A 16,847-nucleotide genomic window follows, 5' to 3' on the forward strand; every position below is an offset into this window, starting at 1 on the left:
TTCTTGTTACCCATTTCCTTTCTATTTGCTACATACTTGCCTGTGAATCGAGACCTTCTGAAGCTCATTTAATGACTTCAATTTAATTACCGTGTGAAGTCAGTAGCAGGACAGTCCCTGAGAATTGTTGGTTTTGTTTGCGTGTCAAGGTGTTTTACTGCTTCAGGCTTTCTGCTCTATTCTGTGGAAGATAAACTAGCCCTTGATCATTTGCTTTTAAATAAGTAATCTCTTTTCAGAAGCCTCTTTCTTCATAGCCAAACCGTACCTGCCGGAGAGGGAATAGGGAATCCAGTTTTCCAGTAATGAAGTGAGTTACTCTGTAACAAAATGGCTTTTTCTCTTGTAATATGCCAATGTTGAGCTTATTTGCTTGGCTAAACATCTAAAATCTAAAACGGATTGTGGTGTTCTGAGTGATTTATTGTATGCACTTTGTATTTTTCTTTCACAAATGGGATAATGCAGAAAGAGACTTCCCGGAGTCCTTTTGGACCTTCAGAGGAAATCTACCTGATGGTTCAGCAATGCTGATAATCAGAGGTAATGCCAGGATCCTGAGCGGTGGGAATCTTCACAAATGAGAGGTAGTTTGTCACGGGGGTTGTCTCCAGCAGCACCCAAAGGAGCAAACCAGCCTCAAAGAACATCCTCTTATCTCCATAGGAACTGCAAGTGTGTCTAGAGCTGCCTTCAGTGCCTTTCCCCGGGTAGTTCCCATCTCCAATCTTCTTTAGAAAAACAAAAAGCCAAGACACAAGGCATGCTCAAACCCTGCAGATAGCAGGAGTCCTGTTCCTGTGTTCTCTTGCTGGGACATTCTGCCAGAGTCAGATAAGCTGTGGAACACAGCCACTCACTCAGAGAAATGTGCCTTTAAGCATTGCAGAGCTTCCCATCTGCAGTCAGGCCTTTGTGGGCAGTGGGTGTTTACCTTGGTGGGACAATGGGCATCCTCAGTCTGAATCCGGTGCCTGTATAAAATGTGAGAGCAGCTACTTTGAAATGAAATTGGCCTCTTCAACCCATCCCAGCTTCAGAATACCTCCCCTCCCACTTTTTAGCCGAGGAGAGCTGCCCAGTGAAGAGGAACACACGCGTTCAGAAGCAGTTATTAATAATCATAAAAGAACTTTGTCTTCCCTTAGTGTTCAGGCTATTTTTAAAAGCTATTTTTCAGTTTTGTTTTATAGGAGGGGTTGCCAGGAAGCCACGTTAAACATCATGAGTGGATGTTGTTATGGTCAGTATCTTTCATTCATGTGTCTGACTGCTCTCCCAGACGTGTTCAGGAGCACAACTGAACTTGCGCTCCCCTACCTGTGGCCTTCAGCCTCCATTTTCTTTCTCCTGTTATATAAGACCCCACATTGTTTTCTTTGCTTTGTTCAGTGCTGGGATGTTATTTGAAATCTCATTAGTGAAAGAGTTCCTGAGCGGATGCTTCTAGGAAAATTCAGAAGCTGCAGAAATTGGGATTGGTAGCTTCTTCAGTAGTGCTGCTTCCCTGATGTAGCGTTCTGGAGTTGGTGGAGGTACAGCTTTTTGGCCAAGCTCAGCTAACAGCAGCAAGGCTTTCACGATACAGCTTCCAACCATTGTGCTTTTGGTCCTGCAGCAGGAGCAGTGTAGGCTCAGTGCTGTGAATACACACGGAGCAATTAGCAACTGCAGGCCTTCGTAAGTGTCTACACCTGAACGTGTTCACAGATGTATTTTGGTTAAAACCCACTTGTTATCCGGTTACATCCCTCCTGTTTGTAAGCTCTAGCTAGATAAGAGGACAACAGCGCTGTTTGTTGGGAGGCTGTTGGAACATCTTCCTTAGTTACTGTTGGAATGGAAGGCATTTTGTTATCACGGGACCACAACAGCTGACTTTTTTTCCAAATATAGAACAGAAATACGTATTGAATGCTTTAGTTCTATCTTCAGTATTGCCTGTGTTCCTACCTTTTCCCCATCGTAGCACATCAAGCTGATTGCTGTGGTAACTTCTTGAGAACTGTTGAAAAACTCATTTCAGCTTTGGCTTTAGGTTTCTCCTGCTGTCTGTAGGACTCCCTTGTCTTTTTTTTCCTCCTTTTTGCCCTTCCTAATTAGTTTCCTTCTCTCAGCTTTGCTTTTTTTTTGCCCACTTGCTAGAATATGTAACAGCGTTTCATTGCGGGAATGTGACTGGCAAGCCCAATAAGTGATCTGTTTGTCCAGGAAAAGCAGGCCAATGTACCTCTCTGGTCCCACTCAGATGCCAAGTATATAAGTAAATGTACTGGCTTAGTTTCCTTTCTGCTTCCACATACCAAAATGTGATTGTCACAATCTTTTTTTTTACCTAAGCTACCACTAATTTCTATTTTTACGATTGATTGCTCTCTTCTGTCAAGATGAAATCTAATATGAAATTGCTCATTTTAAATGTAACACTCCTTGAACTAAGAAATTGTTTTCTATCATTTAGAAATTTCAAGGGTGTTCTTTGGCATTAGCTGCACGCCGCCTCCTGTGTGTGCCATTCCCTTTGAAATTCCTGGTGATCATATGGGTTTTTCCTCCGTTATGAAGAGGTGCTTAGCTAGCCACTCATCCTGCTTACTATCTAATGTGATTTCAGTAGTGTGTAGCAGACACACCAGCTCGTACCCTGTCTTGAGCTTTATCTGCTAGAATGTTAATCCACAAGCATTTGAAATCATATGCCTCTGAGACACAATCAGCTAGAAACAGATAATGTCAGTTTGAAACGGTGCCATACCTGCTCCTCATTTGCCCACTGAGATCTTTCCTAAATAGGTTAGAACGTCTTAAAATTATTCCTTTTTTAATCACTTGGCTTGTTGGAAACGTTTTTACCAGTGATATCCTGAGACTGAATTGTGCGCACATAACTGAGCAGCTACAATTCTTCCTATGTATATAGAGCTTTTGATACAGATGCACAAGCACAGAATGGCAGGATAACCCATGTTGGAAGGGACCCAAAGGGATGATTGAGTCCAACTCACAGGTAGACTTTTTTTTTTTCCTGTTTTACAACCGCCTCTTATATTGCCAAATAAAAGTGGTTACTTGCTCCCTTTTGTCTCAGTCCCCTTTGTTACTTGCTGACATCTTCCTTACCTCTCTAGCAAGCACTAATATCTTCCGCAGGCTGTTTATTCCCTTTTCACTTTGATTTACACTACAGCTTCCCCTTGGAGATGATGTGCCCATGTTTCACTAGGCTACAGCTCACTGAACATTTTTTTTTTCTCTTAGCTCTGTCTATATTAATTTTAAAATGTGTTTCTTTTTCTTTCTAATCCTTTCTGAGACAGGAAGGATCCCTAATAGATCGCATGCATTTCCACAGACAGCAGCCTTCTGAATTCTGTAGCATATACGTCCTGGAAAAAGCTGTCACTAGGATGGAGATGAAGAATTTGCTGAGGATCCTAGCTACCTGTTTCAAAGCCCTGTCTTAGTGATATCTTGCTTTGTGTTTGTTTGTTTTCCTGGGATCAGACTCATTAACATCTTGTTGTCATCTTGTTTATAACCTGAAGCTAGCATGGTCCCACTGCCACCAGTACTGTCTGTTGCTGCAGAGAGCCTCGGGAGCCTTCATGTTCTTGGGCATTTCACTGACCATCTGGGCAGTGCTCAGCTGAATCAGAGCAGCAGTGCTGCTGGAGTCATTCCACAGCATCATTTCCTTTCTGGTCTGGTACCCTCTGATTGCTTGAGAATACGGAGCATAGGGAAACCTGCTCTTTCAGTTCCTTGTGTCCAGAGAAGGGCAACTAAACTGGTGAGGGGTCTGGAGCATGAGTCTTGTGAGGAGCAGCACAGGGAGCTGGGATTTTGTTTAGCCTGGAGAAGAGGAGGCTCAGGGGAGACCTCAATGCACTCTACAACTTCCTGAAGGGACGTTGCGATGAGGAGGGACATTTGGATGACCTGAGGAGGGCTGATCAGCCTTGCTTCACTTTGGAGGTTTAGTTGCAACTGACCTGACCTTGCAGCTGGCACATGAACTGGAGCATCTAGTTGTGATACTTGGGAACATCGCTTTTCACCTCTGGGCCTGACCTGCTGTGCTGAGGGGTGAGAGCAGAGGCAGAGGCCTGTCTGGCATTGTTCATGTTTGAGGCCAGGCCTTGGCTGGGAGCAGAGCTCGCTTGTTCCCCACTTTACCATGACTGGAACAGGGCATCCATGCTGCTGGTCTGCTCTGTTGCCTTCAGGTAGTCTGTAAGAAAAAGGAGCGGAGGGGACACATGTTAGAGCACCCTCACTCTCTCTTTGCCAGAGATAAAAATATTTCTTCAACACTCATTTCCAAGGAAACCGCTGCCTCAATGAAAACACGTTTGTTGGTTTTTTTTTTTCTCTCCCCATTTGAGAAGAGGCCAATTTTAACTTAGCATTTGGAGCCTGGAGAGGAAAGATGATTCTACATTTTGAAGCGGGGAATGGAAAGGGGTCGTAGAACCCGTTTCCCGAGTCTGGCAGAACCGTGTGACTGTTGAAGGAGATGAGAAGTGACACTTGTCCCCTAGTGCTGGGCACGGGCTGGGCTGAAGGCTCACTGGGCCGGGCCTGTCAGGTCTTGCTGGCCTGGGGCAGGAATGGGTGACACAGAGAGGGGAGAAGGGTGGGAGCGCAGCGAGGGGCTGCTGCCTGGGCCGGGCTGTGCACGACACCCGATACGCTCCGGGGAGCTGGAGCCAGCTGCCGCTTTCCCTCCGGCACTGCCGAGCCTGCGAAATCCATGCCGTGCTGAGCCACCTGCAGAAGCACATTAACCCCTTTATCTGAGAGCTGCCTCTCTCCGAGCTCACTGCGGTGGCGTTCGCCTGGCTCGGGGTGACCGGTGTTGTGTTTTTCAGTGTCAGGATTCCCCTCAGTGCCTGCCGGTGGTGGTGATTAAGTGCGGCTTCAGAACCAAGACCAAATTGTGGGTGTTGGCTGATGGGGCAGGTGAAGGCACGCAGCGCTGTGAATAGCACTAGGCTGTGGGGACGGGTTCTGGAAAAGCTATGAGCAATGGGGACCTGTCCCCAGCCCCAGAGGATGGCTTTCTGCCTCCTCCGTGCACAGACAGACCTCTTTTTAAAGGAGCACGTTCGGGCGCTGGGAGCTGGGCTGCATTTATTTCAAACCCCACCCATCCCTGCCTCTTGCAAGAATCTTGCGAGGCCGAGATCGTGTTTTCAGAAGTAGAATGACAGAGAGAAATTCCCTGGAGGCAAATGCAGAGTGTGTGCTGTGCACGCCAGTGCAGACACACGGGCTGGGAACTCCCAGGGAGAGATTAAGTGCGAGAGCGCTGCGCGGAGCAGCCAGAGCTGGAGGAGGGGGGAGGAGGAGGCGAGACGCTTTCTAAGCCTCAAACTGAGCCATTCGGATTTGTTTTATTTTTTTATTTAAAAGAAAAAAAAAACAAAACAAAACACCATCTCAGTCTCGACAGCTTTTTCCTGAAGTGCCTCCCGCGTTCCTGGATCATCTCACTGCTGGGTTTGAGCGACCCAGGCTAACATGATGTACCTCTGGGTGAGTAGAGAGCTGTGTGTGCGGGCTTGCACACTTTGCACATATAAGGAATGGAAAGCTGAAGGGCTCCTCACTAACACGAGCGGCCTTCTCGGTTGAGCTTAGCTCTGCAGCCTCTACACACAGCGGGCTTTAGTTTCCCCTTTAAAAAAGAAAGCTGTAGAGCATGTACTGCTAACTGGGTATCGAGCAGGCTTTTCCTGCAGTTCTGAGTTCCTACGGAGAGAACAGCTTTGGGCAGGTGCCTGACATGCAGAATTATCCATCTAATGCTGCTCGCTGTCTCCCATCTGAAACCTGTGTGTCCTTTTTCCCTGTGCACCCATACGCCTCTGCTTTACAGGCTTTTGGTGCTGCTGACAGACAGCCCAGGTAGCGGAGGAGCCCTGCTGGAGAGGATCTGTGATTGTGGGGAAACAGCGTGATCCGGGGGCGGGGGGAGAAGCTGCTGGGACAAAAGTTGGATGCGAGGTTGTTTTTCCAGAAGTGGCACAGTTGCTCAAGTTTCTGGTGGAATATGGAAAATAATGTCAGGAAAAACATGTGTAAAATGTTATATAGATCCAGCGAGCAAAGTAAAAGCATACAGAAAAGCATATGTATTTTCAGCCTTTGAGCAGGGACTGGAATTTCCTCTGGAGCAGCCAGCAGCTGGGCTGCTCAGTTTGTCTCAGACACGCAGCTTTGTCTGCTCTGGGCACCCTTGAGATCAGCAGTTTGCCCTTGGGCTCCTCACCTAGATACGGGAGGTTAAAAGTAATCAATGCCAAAGTTTTGGCCTTTTTTTTTTTTTCTTTTAATCTGTCTGTAACTCTGAAGCTGGGGGCCCTGATAGTTTCTGCCCGTAGAGCCTGACTCCCTATCCCTGCCAGGAACAAACACAGATTTATTTCAACAACAGAACAAGCCTTGGAGCCCAGGCAAAAGGATTTTCCTTCCCTCCTGTGCGCGCACACACACACACTCTATCTTTGTTGCAGAGTAACTTGACTCTGCACCGGGTATGCACAGTTGCTTGCTCCTGTACAGCCGGCCCTGCTGGCAGGCACGTCGCCTCTTTGCCTTTCCCCCCGCAACCTTGCAGGCAGACCCTGGCTTGGCACGCCAGTTTTTATCGAGGGAGGCTGGGCAGGCCCTGTGGCTGGGCTAAGATTTGTGCTTCACTAGCGCGTGGGTTAAGCCAAGAAGTAATTCAGCCACGCTGCTGCTGATGTGAGATAAGTGGTAAACAATGGGGATGTTCCTTACCGGGCTGAGAAGCAGAGGATGCCGGCCGGTGTCTTTCTTCCTGCTGCTGGTGGCGGGTGTATGATTGCCCTGCTGGGAAGCAGAAGTGTCAGCCAGCACGGGGACTGGCCTTGAGGCAAAAGATGAAGTGCTGCAGCCCTGTTCGTAAGGCGGGATTGAGTTCTGGGTCACTTTCCAATGAGTAGTTGCCCTCTGCAGGCTTCCCCCTGACTTAGGGCAGTGCTGGTGCCTTGCTTGAATTGCAGTTAGACTTCCAGGAGATGGGTAAAAGAAGCATTAAATACCAGAATAGCTGAGCGGGTTGTAAGGGCATCATCTGGGAAGCGTGCCACGTTAATTATAAAATATGAGTAGATTTGTGCTATCTGGGTATGATCTTCCCAACACAAGTTATCCTGTTACTTTCGGGGAATCTTCCCCTCCTCTCTCCTTTCAGGAACCTCTTCCTGCATGCCTCTTTGTCTTTCTGCTTTGAGCTCTTTGGGCCACGTAACCTTCCATGGGAACAACTGGGGGCCCTGAGCTGCATATCTAGCATGGTGAGAGCTTTGCCGTGCTTCCACTGTGCTGCTTTCTTGCTTCCACGATTGCAAGTTCCCCTTTGCATTCCCCACGCTGCTGTGTTGCTGCTTTGAGCCTCTTGTCCTTGGGACATCAGGACTTCAGGAGAGAGATTTGTACTGAGTCATTCCTTAATTCGATGCATGAAGCTACATTAATGCAAAGTTATATTTGAGGTTTTAAATATGCAAGTCTTGAAATCCAGAATTAAGGTTCCCACAGCAACCGTAATGTTTCTTCCCCCCTTAGGGGTGCAAACTACAGAATTATCTTCCTCAAAGAGCCTCTGCAATACCGAATGCCGTCACATTTGACGAGTAACACAATTAGAGGAGAGCACACCTTTCTAAGTAGCTGTAGCCTGGCGTGGATGCTGGACCCATAAGTACAGCCTATCTGCAACATCACAGTCCTTTGATTATAGTGCTTATCCTTTAAAAGGAACCAGCTCTGCATCCGGTGCTCAGGCTGACATTCCTGCTCGCTGAACTGTATTCCCTGGAGTGAAACTTGTTGCAGAATGCTTTAAATGAGGGCCTTGGAGGCTTCAGGGGATTGTGGGCTGTGGGGAGCCGGAGAGTGGGAAACTTAAATATCTGTCGTGGTGACCTAATGCTTGGCATTGTGCGGGAAGTGAAGGCGGCAGACTAGCTGTGCCATTAAATATCAAGAGAGACTATTTATCTTAACACTTTTATTGTGTGGGATGCAGTTGTATGAAGCCTTTCTGAGGCAGAGACAGTTTGATAGTCTCTTTCTGATGTCGCAGGCTGTTCAAGTGTGTGCATTCAATCATCAGTGCTGAAATTCAAGGTGGGCACTTCTTTCTGTATGTAGCAGCTCTGGTTTTGCTGACAGCGTTTTGTTCATAGGGGAGCACATAAATCTACCCCTGTCCCTACTCTCCCTCACCACCTTCGACTGAGCTCCCGAGCTGCTCAGAAAGGCTCCTGGTCATTGATTTTGTGGACGGGCCATGGGATAATTGCTGATAGGAAGGGGACCAAGCCAGCACCCTGCAGAGGCAGCCAGGAGCAGGATGGTTTGAGTGTGGGAAAAGCTTTCAACTTTTCTGGATAAGAAAGCCCTATTTTATTTTATTTTATTTTTTTTCATTTATGAGCAGATGAATCTCCGTGTGCTGTGAGTCATAAGATACAATCTAGAGTCATTTCATTCCAAGTGTTTTCTAAAGAGCATGATGTGTTCTGAGAGTTGCATGTATGAATGTTGCCTTGTCAGAGGTCTGTTGTTACAAGAAAGGTTAAAAGGAAGGGGCAGCAGCCCTAGCAAGCAATTTATCAACCATCCTTCGCCCATGCTCAAAGGCAGCAGAATCTATCAAAGCCAGGAGAGACCAAGGTAGGGGGGGTCCATGCTGTTGCTAGGCTTCTGATAGGAAAGCGCTGGATTCGTCGCTCTGATCTTCGATTATAGTGGGTATAGATAATTTCCTTGTTTCCTAAAGCCATGTGCAGAGGACATGCTGAGTGTTTGTGAGACGGCTGGCTGCCTATTGCAGCTAGAAATGATTTCTTTCTCTGGAGGCCTATGAAAGTGAATATCGTACCTAGACCTACTAATTATCTACCATAGAAGCAAGAATAGGCCTAGTAAGCTTGCCAAGCTCATTTTGAATTATTTCTGTTGGTTTTCTTCTTGACCTGCCTTTTACTTGCCTTTTTGTCACTTAAAAGCCTCTCTTTGCATTCACTGGAATAAATTTTCCCCCTAGGCTCCAAGCTCATCAGCTTTACCACCAAGGGACTGGAAACCCAACTCTGCTGCCAAACTTGGGCCTTAGCAACGTGCTTTTCCTCACGCCACATCTTTTTTGTTGTTGTTGTTTTTATTCCTGAGAGGTATGGTCATTACAGCGTGGCTTTCAGAGCACACATTGGGTAGCAGCAGAGCAAGCGGCTATCTGGGAAGATGCCCTGCCTGTTCTGTTTTGGTGCCAGGCCTGGGGAGGGAAGTCTGGCTGTGCCTGTGGGCCTTTGGCTGGAACTTGTTTGGTAGGTATGGCAAATAAATGCAGCAGCCATAAACTGAGCCTGTGGAGGGTTGGAGAGCATGCAGCTGTTGTGAAGGTACGCATGCAGCGTGGTCAGCACAGGGAAAGGTGAGGGGGTGGGAGCTGCTGGGGGGCTGCAGGGAGGTTTCCCTGAATGCCAGTGTGCTGCACTCTTCAGAGGTCAGATCTGGGTGGATTTCTGTGAAAGTGGCAAAAGGCACTTCTTGCTAATAGAAACACCAGGTTTAGATTCATGCTCCGGAGCAGGAAAGCCCTCAGAAATCGTAAAATGGAGCTCATGCAGAGATCCCTGAGCTAGCAGCCAGTAAGCTGATTCCCCAGCCTGCAAGTCCTTGTGGTCCCATACTGTGGCATGCATATGCAGCAGCTTGAATCCTGAGGTAATATAGTTCTGTTTGTCCAGCGCTGCAACTGAGATAATGAGTTCTGCTGCTCGATAAGGTTTATTAGCTTTGGTGCAGCACCTTGTGACCACGCCTGTACTGCTTCCGTACCCGAGCTGCTCTGTGCACGGCTTCTTTTGGGACATCCTCACTACCTTCCCCAGGGAGGAGTGTGACAAAGCAACTTGCATCTGTTTGCATCTGGGGTTTTAGACAGGCTTTGGAGATTTGGGAAATGGAGAAAGAAGATTGTCTGAAAGAGATTACATAATGGGACCGCCGGTGTTATTAGGGGACTAGAGCTGATAATTCAGGCAGTCTTTTCCAGTTCTGTGTTCCTGCAGGCCTGTAATCCCAGAAGAAGCCAAGGTCACTACAGAAAAAAGAAAGCCCAGTGCAGCGTAGAGAGAGAAGGCATTTCAGATTAAGCTACCAGCTTCAGAGAAGAGAGATTAGGAGTCATGATCAGCCATTCAGCGCACTGCACCTGATTAGTATAAAAACAGGTAAAATCAGCAACTGTCACATTACCATCATATTCAGGAATTTACTTCCTTGATGAGTGCAAACAAAAGAATCAGAAGGATTTTGGCTGGCTGACTTGGTGTGAATTTCTCCTGCAGCTCTTCTGCCTGTCTGCTCTATTCCCACCTGTCCAAACAGCAGTGAGCACAGGGGACTCTCTTTGCTGTAAAACTGGCCAAGTCTTGGGAGGCTGATGGGGACTGAGTTCTGTGTGAGTTAGTTTTCCACAAAGCAGCCTGTTTATCTTGGAAGGAAGAGAAGAAACCTTCAGAGAATAAGAGAATAAACCTCAGCCTTCCTGGTTTCCAGCTGAAGGTTTGAGGAAGAGTGTAGATAATAGCGACCTGAGGCTGAACATCTGTGTTTCCTGCACTTCCCATGGTGCTTGTTTGCAAATCTTACTTCCAGCAGTGCCAGAACTTCACGCTTGTCCCAGCCCCAAAGGTTACAGTGTTGATACAGGAAAGGTCTTTTGAGTGGATCTGGGTTTGGATGACATTTTTGCCAAAGCCCTAAGCAGTCACTAGGGACACATACGTGTGTTTGCTACACTACAAGATGACTTGAGTGATTAGCTGGAGGAGATCCCATGCTCCATCAGTGAGGGCTTCTGGGTACAGCAGAAGTTTGAGTCAGGCTGTGATGTCAGGCAAATATTTTCTTTAGGAAGTAAGTTTGGAGGAGGATGTGCAGTCTGCCCTGTCTGTAGTGTGGTGGTTCTGGCCCCATCCGTAGCACAAGGTGATGCATCATGTTCGCTGGGGAGGCAGGCTGTGCGGTGTTGGAGCAGTGCGGTTAGTCCCACATTGGAAGTGAAAACAGGTCTGCTGAGACTTAAGAAATCAGTCGAGGGTGTGCTTTGTGCCCTCCAGTGCTAAATTCTGCTGCTGAAAGTGTTAAGGATTCCTCAGAGCTGTGAAGAAGCTTAAGCAAGTAATTAAGTTCCCCTTGTCTGTCCCTCAAATTTAGTTTTCATTGTTCTCAGAGTCCTACATCTCATGACTAATATGCTGCCTGCACAATGCTGTTGATTTTTTACCAGATGGTTCTTGGGTCTGTAGCTGAGTCCAGGGCAAAAGCAGTTAGTTTTATTCCTACCCAAGTGAAACATACTGTCCTTCACACAATGCTCTAATTGAATTTTGGACATTAAGACGATGATAATGTGAAAATATTTTGACCAGATGACAATTGTTTTTTAGATATTCTTGGGGATTATTATTCGTCGTGATTTAAGGAGCTGGCATCGGTTGATACTGGAACACTGCTCTGTACTTTGTTATAATTTATCAATCATCTGGTGTTGAAACAAAGTTTAAATGCAGAAAAAAGCTCAAGCCGCATATGCCAGTGTGGCTAGGAAACAGAAAATGCATGCGGTGTGATCTGCCTGTTGCTGCTTTGTAACTCTTCATTTCTGTCACAAGAGCCTCCTTTCGTGTCCTCAGCCGCTGCGGTGATGCCTGTTTGAATCCTTAGGGTACCTTTGGGGTGCAGAGCCCTTCTGAGTAAAGGCAAAGCTTCTCCTGGGAAGGTGGCAAGGCCTCTTTGGCAGTGTAAGTGGGATGCACAGCTCCGTCAGTGCTGTCTCAGTGACGCTCCCCAGCTTATTACTCTGAGATTTTGACTGATGCTTAGTTGTGGAAAAGCAGTGAATGCCAATTACTGTTCTTGTCCAGCTGTCTGAGAAGGAGGGGCACATCCAGCACAGGTGAGGACATGGTGGCATCTGTCAAGTAGTGGGTGGTATTTATGTCTTTTAGTTTTGGTCCTGGGGAAGCTTCTCTTCAGCTAGAACGCTGTGTCTGCTGAAAAGAAGACAGACTTTGCTGGGGTGCGTATAGTGTATGTATAATCACTGTTTCTTAACATCTTCCGGACTCAGAAGTGCTGCAGAAATATGAGATGCTTTAATGCTTTTTCCTTTGCATGTGGAGCATGGCTCTCAAATGCAGCTGTTGAGAACAGGTGTGTGATAAGCACTCCTTCCCTCTTCAGCGAGCAGAGTGGTGATGGATACCATCTAATTTAAACATACATGCTTTCTCTCTCCTACAAGAATAAGAACTTCCAAAATAGTATACATGTCTAGAAAGAACCAAGTGCCTTGTCCTGGCCCCCTACTCCCCTCCCCCTGCTACCAACTCAAATTACCAGCAAGCTTTGGAAACTTCAGGGCAGTGGAATCAAGGTGCAGCTGGCCCGCATGTGTTGCACCAGCTGTAACGCCAACGATATGTTCTGAAAGAGGCTTTTCTCACTTTTGTAATTCTTGGATATTGTCGTGCAATGGGGACACGCGATAATTTGTCTTAAATGTGTTTGCTGATACATTCTGCAGAGTATACTGCTCCTTTTGTTCCTCTTCAGCAAGAGACAATATCAAAATCCAGTTGCCTGTCTGCAAGCATGCCTGGATACAGCTGGGACTGTCCTCCTGGCTTTCCCAACCGTCAGTCACAGGGTGATCCCATTGCACTTGATACCACTTGGTTTAGAGCTGGCTGGAGCGGTTACTTAGTGAATCGTTGGCTCTTTTGGCCATTTGGAACACTCATTACACGCTCAGGTTCTCATCCTTTATTTCTGGATTTGGTGGTGCCTTCTGCTTGGTGGTGGCAGGGCTGAAGTGTGGAGGAGCCTGGCTGAGCCCCAAGAAGAGTATTGAGGGTCCTCGTCAATCCTTCTTCTCCATATCCAGAGCAGTGAGACTGTGGGCACTGGGGGCTCAGTTGTGTAAAAACAAAAGCTGATGTTGATTTAATCCCATTACATTGCGTTGATCTCTCAACCACTGGACTCTTAGTAGGATTCTAGCTTTAATCCTGTCAGGATCAATCTGGCCCGTTGCTTTTCTGTCCTGATCCTAAATCCCCCTTTAATCTTGTTAATTACACCAGGCCTTTTTCGGTCTCATTTTTTTCCCCTAGCGGACCAGCAAAACCCCATTACATCTTCACGTTGCCATCTCCCACCTGGTGCTTTTGCCCTTTATGGGTCCTGTTCCGTAGTGGGGCGCTCCTGACAGTATCATGACCGGATGCTTTTGACTTCCACAGGGTGAGGTGCTGTGCCCAGTCCCTTCTGGTTCCTTTCAGGGCTCCATTTTTTTCCCCATCTGTTTTTTGATAGTGTGTTGTCTGAAGGAGGAGGCAAGCATGGAGCATGAGAGCCACTTTAACCTAGGAAAAAAACTGAAAGAAGGAGGTTTCTCTGAATGGCGTCTCATTCAGGTCACTGTGAGAGAAGGAACTTTTGGGGAATACGGAGCAATCCTGTGGTAACGAAGCAAAGGCTCAGGGGGGGGGTTTGGGAAGAAGCTTGGATGGTCCTGTGACCCCAGATCTATTCCGAGGGTCAAGGAGGATTTCAAGCTGCTTAAGTCAGCCTTTTAATTTTTACGTGTACCCAGTTGCTTAAGGAATGAAATGATGTGCATTCAGACTCCAGACTCTTTATCTTCCCGTTGCACTGTCTGCTGGCCTCCAAACCCAGAGCTGCCTTTTCTGTGTAATGCACAAGGCCAATTTCTCACTGTGACAATCTGCTCTTGGCACTCGCAATAATAGAAACTAGCTGTGCTTAATGTATTCATCTCTGGTATTTCCTATACTGTAGAGGAGAAAACTGACCCAAAACTGCACCTCCATTTGTTGTAACTCGATCAAGAGCTGACAGATCATTGCTGGGACATGTCTGCACTGGGATCATGACCACCCTGCCAGGTTTTCTTCCTTTATCTCGTGGGGCTGTTCCCTCTTTCCTGCCAGCCCTGCTCTGCCTCATGCAGCAGAACCTCCTGCTTTTCCAGCCTTTCGGCCAGATCCCGGCTTCCTCCCATCTTGCCAAAATGCTCTGATCTCCTCCTCATTGCAGTGACAGGTCTGCGGCATGAGCAGCCACGCTAATTCCCTTTACACCAGGGAGAGGGAAAGGGATTTTGGATCATGGGGTTTGAGCTCTCCGGATGTGTTAATGCTAATTGAAGCAGCCCCGGTGCTTGATTTTTGGAAAGCACTTAGAGCCACGACAAGAGGTGGCAATGGGTTTGAAGCAGAGGCGTGGGCATTTTCCCAGCAGTTGTAGGGTTAAGAAAACTGCAGAGGGGTGACATGGTGACTGTGTTCCATATTTTTGTGTGTTGCCAGTAGCGAGAAGGGGGAAACTTTGATTTCTAATCCGCTTTGGAGGAGGCTCCGTATCAGGGCTGCACAGAAACATCCAGTCAAGCAGCTCCTTTATCATAAAGGGGATTTTAATTAAAACTGTTCTCGCATCATGAGCGGAATGAGCGTCAGTGCCAGCCAGCCCTGTACTGGGCATTTATCTCCTTCAAACCACATTACCAGTAATTGCTGCATTAAATCAAAGTCGAGGGAGATTACAGGTCTGAATTGGGCAGGCGGCCGGTGCCGGTGCAAGGAGCTCCGTGCTGCCGAGGCGCTGATATGGGAACCCCCTCGCCCCTGGCCGTGGGTGAGGGTGGGAGGGCTGCAGGATCCCCAGCATCCCTTCCTTTTCCCAGCGGGGTGGGAGGTTCCCCACGAGCTGGGAGGAGCAGAGCAAAGCCTCTGAAGCTGCCACTGTTTTGCTGTTAGCTCCCTTTTAAAACAAACAAACAAAACAATAACAAAACAACCCGTTAGGCTTTGCTGTCCCACCCCATTCCCTGTTGTGATCCACCACAGCCATTCCCTTTTGTTCACCCTCTAAATGCTTATTCCAGCCCTTAAGCTCTGGAGTAAATTTCTCCTCTTGACACGTCCCTTTCTCTCCCTGCTTGTCACAGCCCCGCTATAGAGCTGTAACCTGGTTCCCTTCTGCTTCAGAAGCCGCTCCCCATCCTTGTTTCTCCCCTCACCGAGGACTTGTATATTCCTTGACCTGTGCTCCACGGCTCATTAGTCTGTTTAATTATTTTTCTAGGTTTTTAAGTATTTTGTCATTTCAAGCTCTGGAGCAGGTGTTTCCCTTCTTCTTGTCCCTACACTGTGACCTTGTTGCATGGCCCCAAAATCTGTCTGATCATTGCAGCACTGTGCTCACCTCCGCTCTGCACGCCTCTGGTGAGGCCAGGCTGAGAAATGGCCGTGCCCGCACGAGCTGTTGGCCATACGGACTGGCCGAGGTAATGAGATCTCAGTGGGCAATCACTGAACTAGCAAACTGTGACAGCTGGATTTGTAGGGGCTGTTATTAGAGCTATCCCGTAATTGTACAGGAGGTAAGTCAGGAACGGAACGTGCAGAGAGCGTGGTGGTGTTTTTTATGTAGCCATCATTCTCTTTGCATCTCGATGGCGGCCACGCGTTTCACTGGTCTGTGACAGTTGGATGGCATTGTCATTTTTAAGGCCTTTTGCCCATAGATGCCTTTGGCACTTTGCCATTCTGAAACTTCATAGAATCATAATCATAGAATGGCTTACATTGGAAGGGGCCTTAAAGATCTAAAAGCTCCAACCCCATGCCATGGGCAGGGCTGCCACCCACCAGCTCAGGCTGCCCGGGGCTCCATCCAACCTGGCCTTGAACCTCCAGGGATGGGGCACCCACAGCTTCTCTGGGCAGCTGTGCCAGCACCTCACTACAATGGGTAATGAATTTCTTCCTAACAACCTACCTGAAGCTGACCTCTTTTAGTTTAAAGCCATTTCCCCTTGTCCTATTACTGTCTGCCCTGTGCTTTTCATTCGCATTTCTGTGCTGAGGCCTGGATGATGACTATGAAAGAGGACACTGCGGCTTGACTTGCTGCTAAGGAGTTCAGTCACAGACACCCAAGCTGTATTAGATTTTCAAGATTCATACACCTTTTTCAGAAGCTGTCTAATTCTGAGCAGCTGCAGGAGGTGTGCCTGCTGTGCTCCTTAAGAGCTTGAAGTTGCAGCTTTTGCTTCATTACAGCGTGAGTTTGAGATGCAGCTTAAGTGTTGCCCTAGTTTGACTCTGGCCCACGCACAAATCCCTAGCTTGAGGTAAGCGGTTCTCTTAAATTCAAGCTAAGAGACCCGTGAGGCTGAGGTTCAAGAGCTGCTGTTACCCAAGCTGATAGCAGTGGGCTACTGTTAATTTTGGCAGTGGTAGACCCATTACTGTGAGTGCAAGCAGCTCCATCGCGGTGTAACCAGAGAGGTGCACGGAAAACATGAGCCGAGTCCTTGGTGAAGATTGCCTGATAGGGGTAGAAAACAGAGAGGAGAGTTTTCATGTGAGCCAGGAAAGCATCTTCACAGCATCCTGCTTTTGGTTGAGTGGATACAGACAGTGGCAGCAGTAAGATGAGATGTAATGGCCTCAAGTTGTGCCGGGGAGGGTTCAGGTTGGATATGAAGAAATGTTTCTTCTGAGAAAGAGCAGCGCTGCAGTGGTGCAGGCTGCCCAGGGAGGTGGTGCAGTCACCGTCCCTGGAGGTGTTCCAGAGCCGTGTGGATGTGGCACTGAGGGATGTGGTCAGTGGGCATGGTGGGGATGGGCTGCTGGTTGGACCAGGTGATCTTAGAGGTCTTTTCCAACCTTATTGGTTCTGTGATTCTTTGAAGTCAGGGTGAATTAATG

General features: G+C 47.7%; 1 protein-coding gene across 10 annotated transcripts in view; it reads left to right on the plus strand.

Annotated features, from left to right (window-relative positions):
* The window catches only part of RBFOX2 (RNA binding fox-1 homolog 2), a 155,768-nt gene that overhangs the window by 46,553 nt on the left and 92,368 nt on the right, over window positions 1-16,847 (plus strand). Inside the window, exon 1 of one of the 10 annotated variants that reach the window (XM_072326467.1) lies at window positions 5,190-5,538. The exons of 8 other annotated variants lie outside the window; for them this stretch is intronic. In XM_072326467.1, coding sequence (XP_072182568.1) covers window positions 5,524-5,538 — 15 coding nt within the window. In that variant the 5' untranslated portion in view covers window positions 5,190-5,523. Of the gene's footprint in view, window positions 1-5,189; window positions 5,539-16,847 lie in introns of those variants that run through there. One more of the 10 variants, XM_072326459.1, reaches the window with a different exon arrangement.

This window comes from Excalfactoria chinensis, chromosome 1 (genome assembly GCF_039878825.1).
Source record: "Excalfactoria chinensis isolate bCotChi1 chromosome 1, bCotChi1.hap2, whole genome shotgun sequence".
Taxonomy (NCBI): domain Eukaryota; kingdom Metazoa; phylum Chordata; class Aves; order Galliformes; family Phasianidae; genus Excalfactoria; species Excalfactoria chinensis.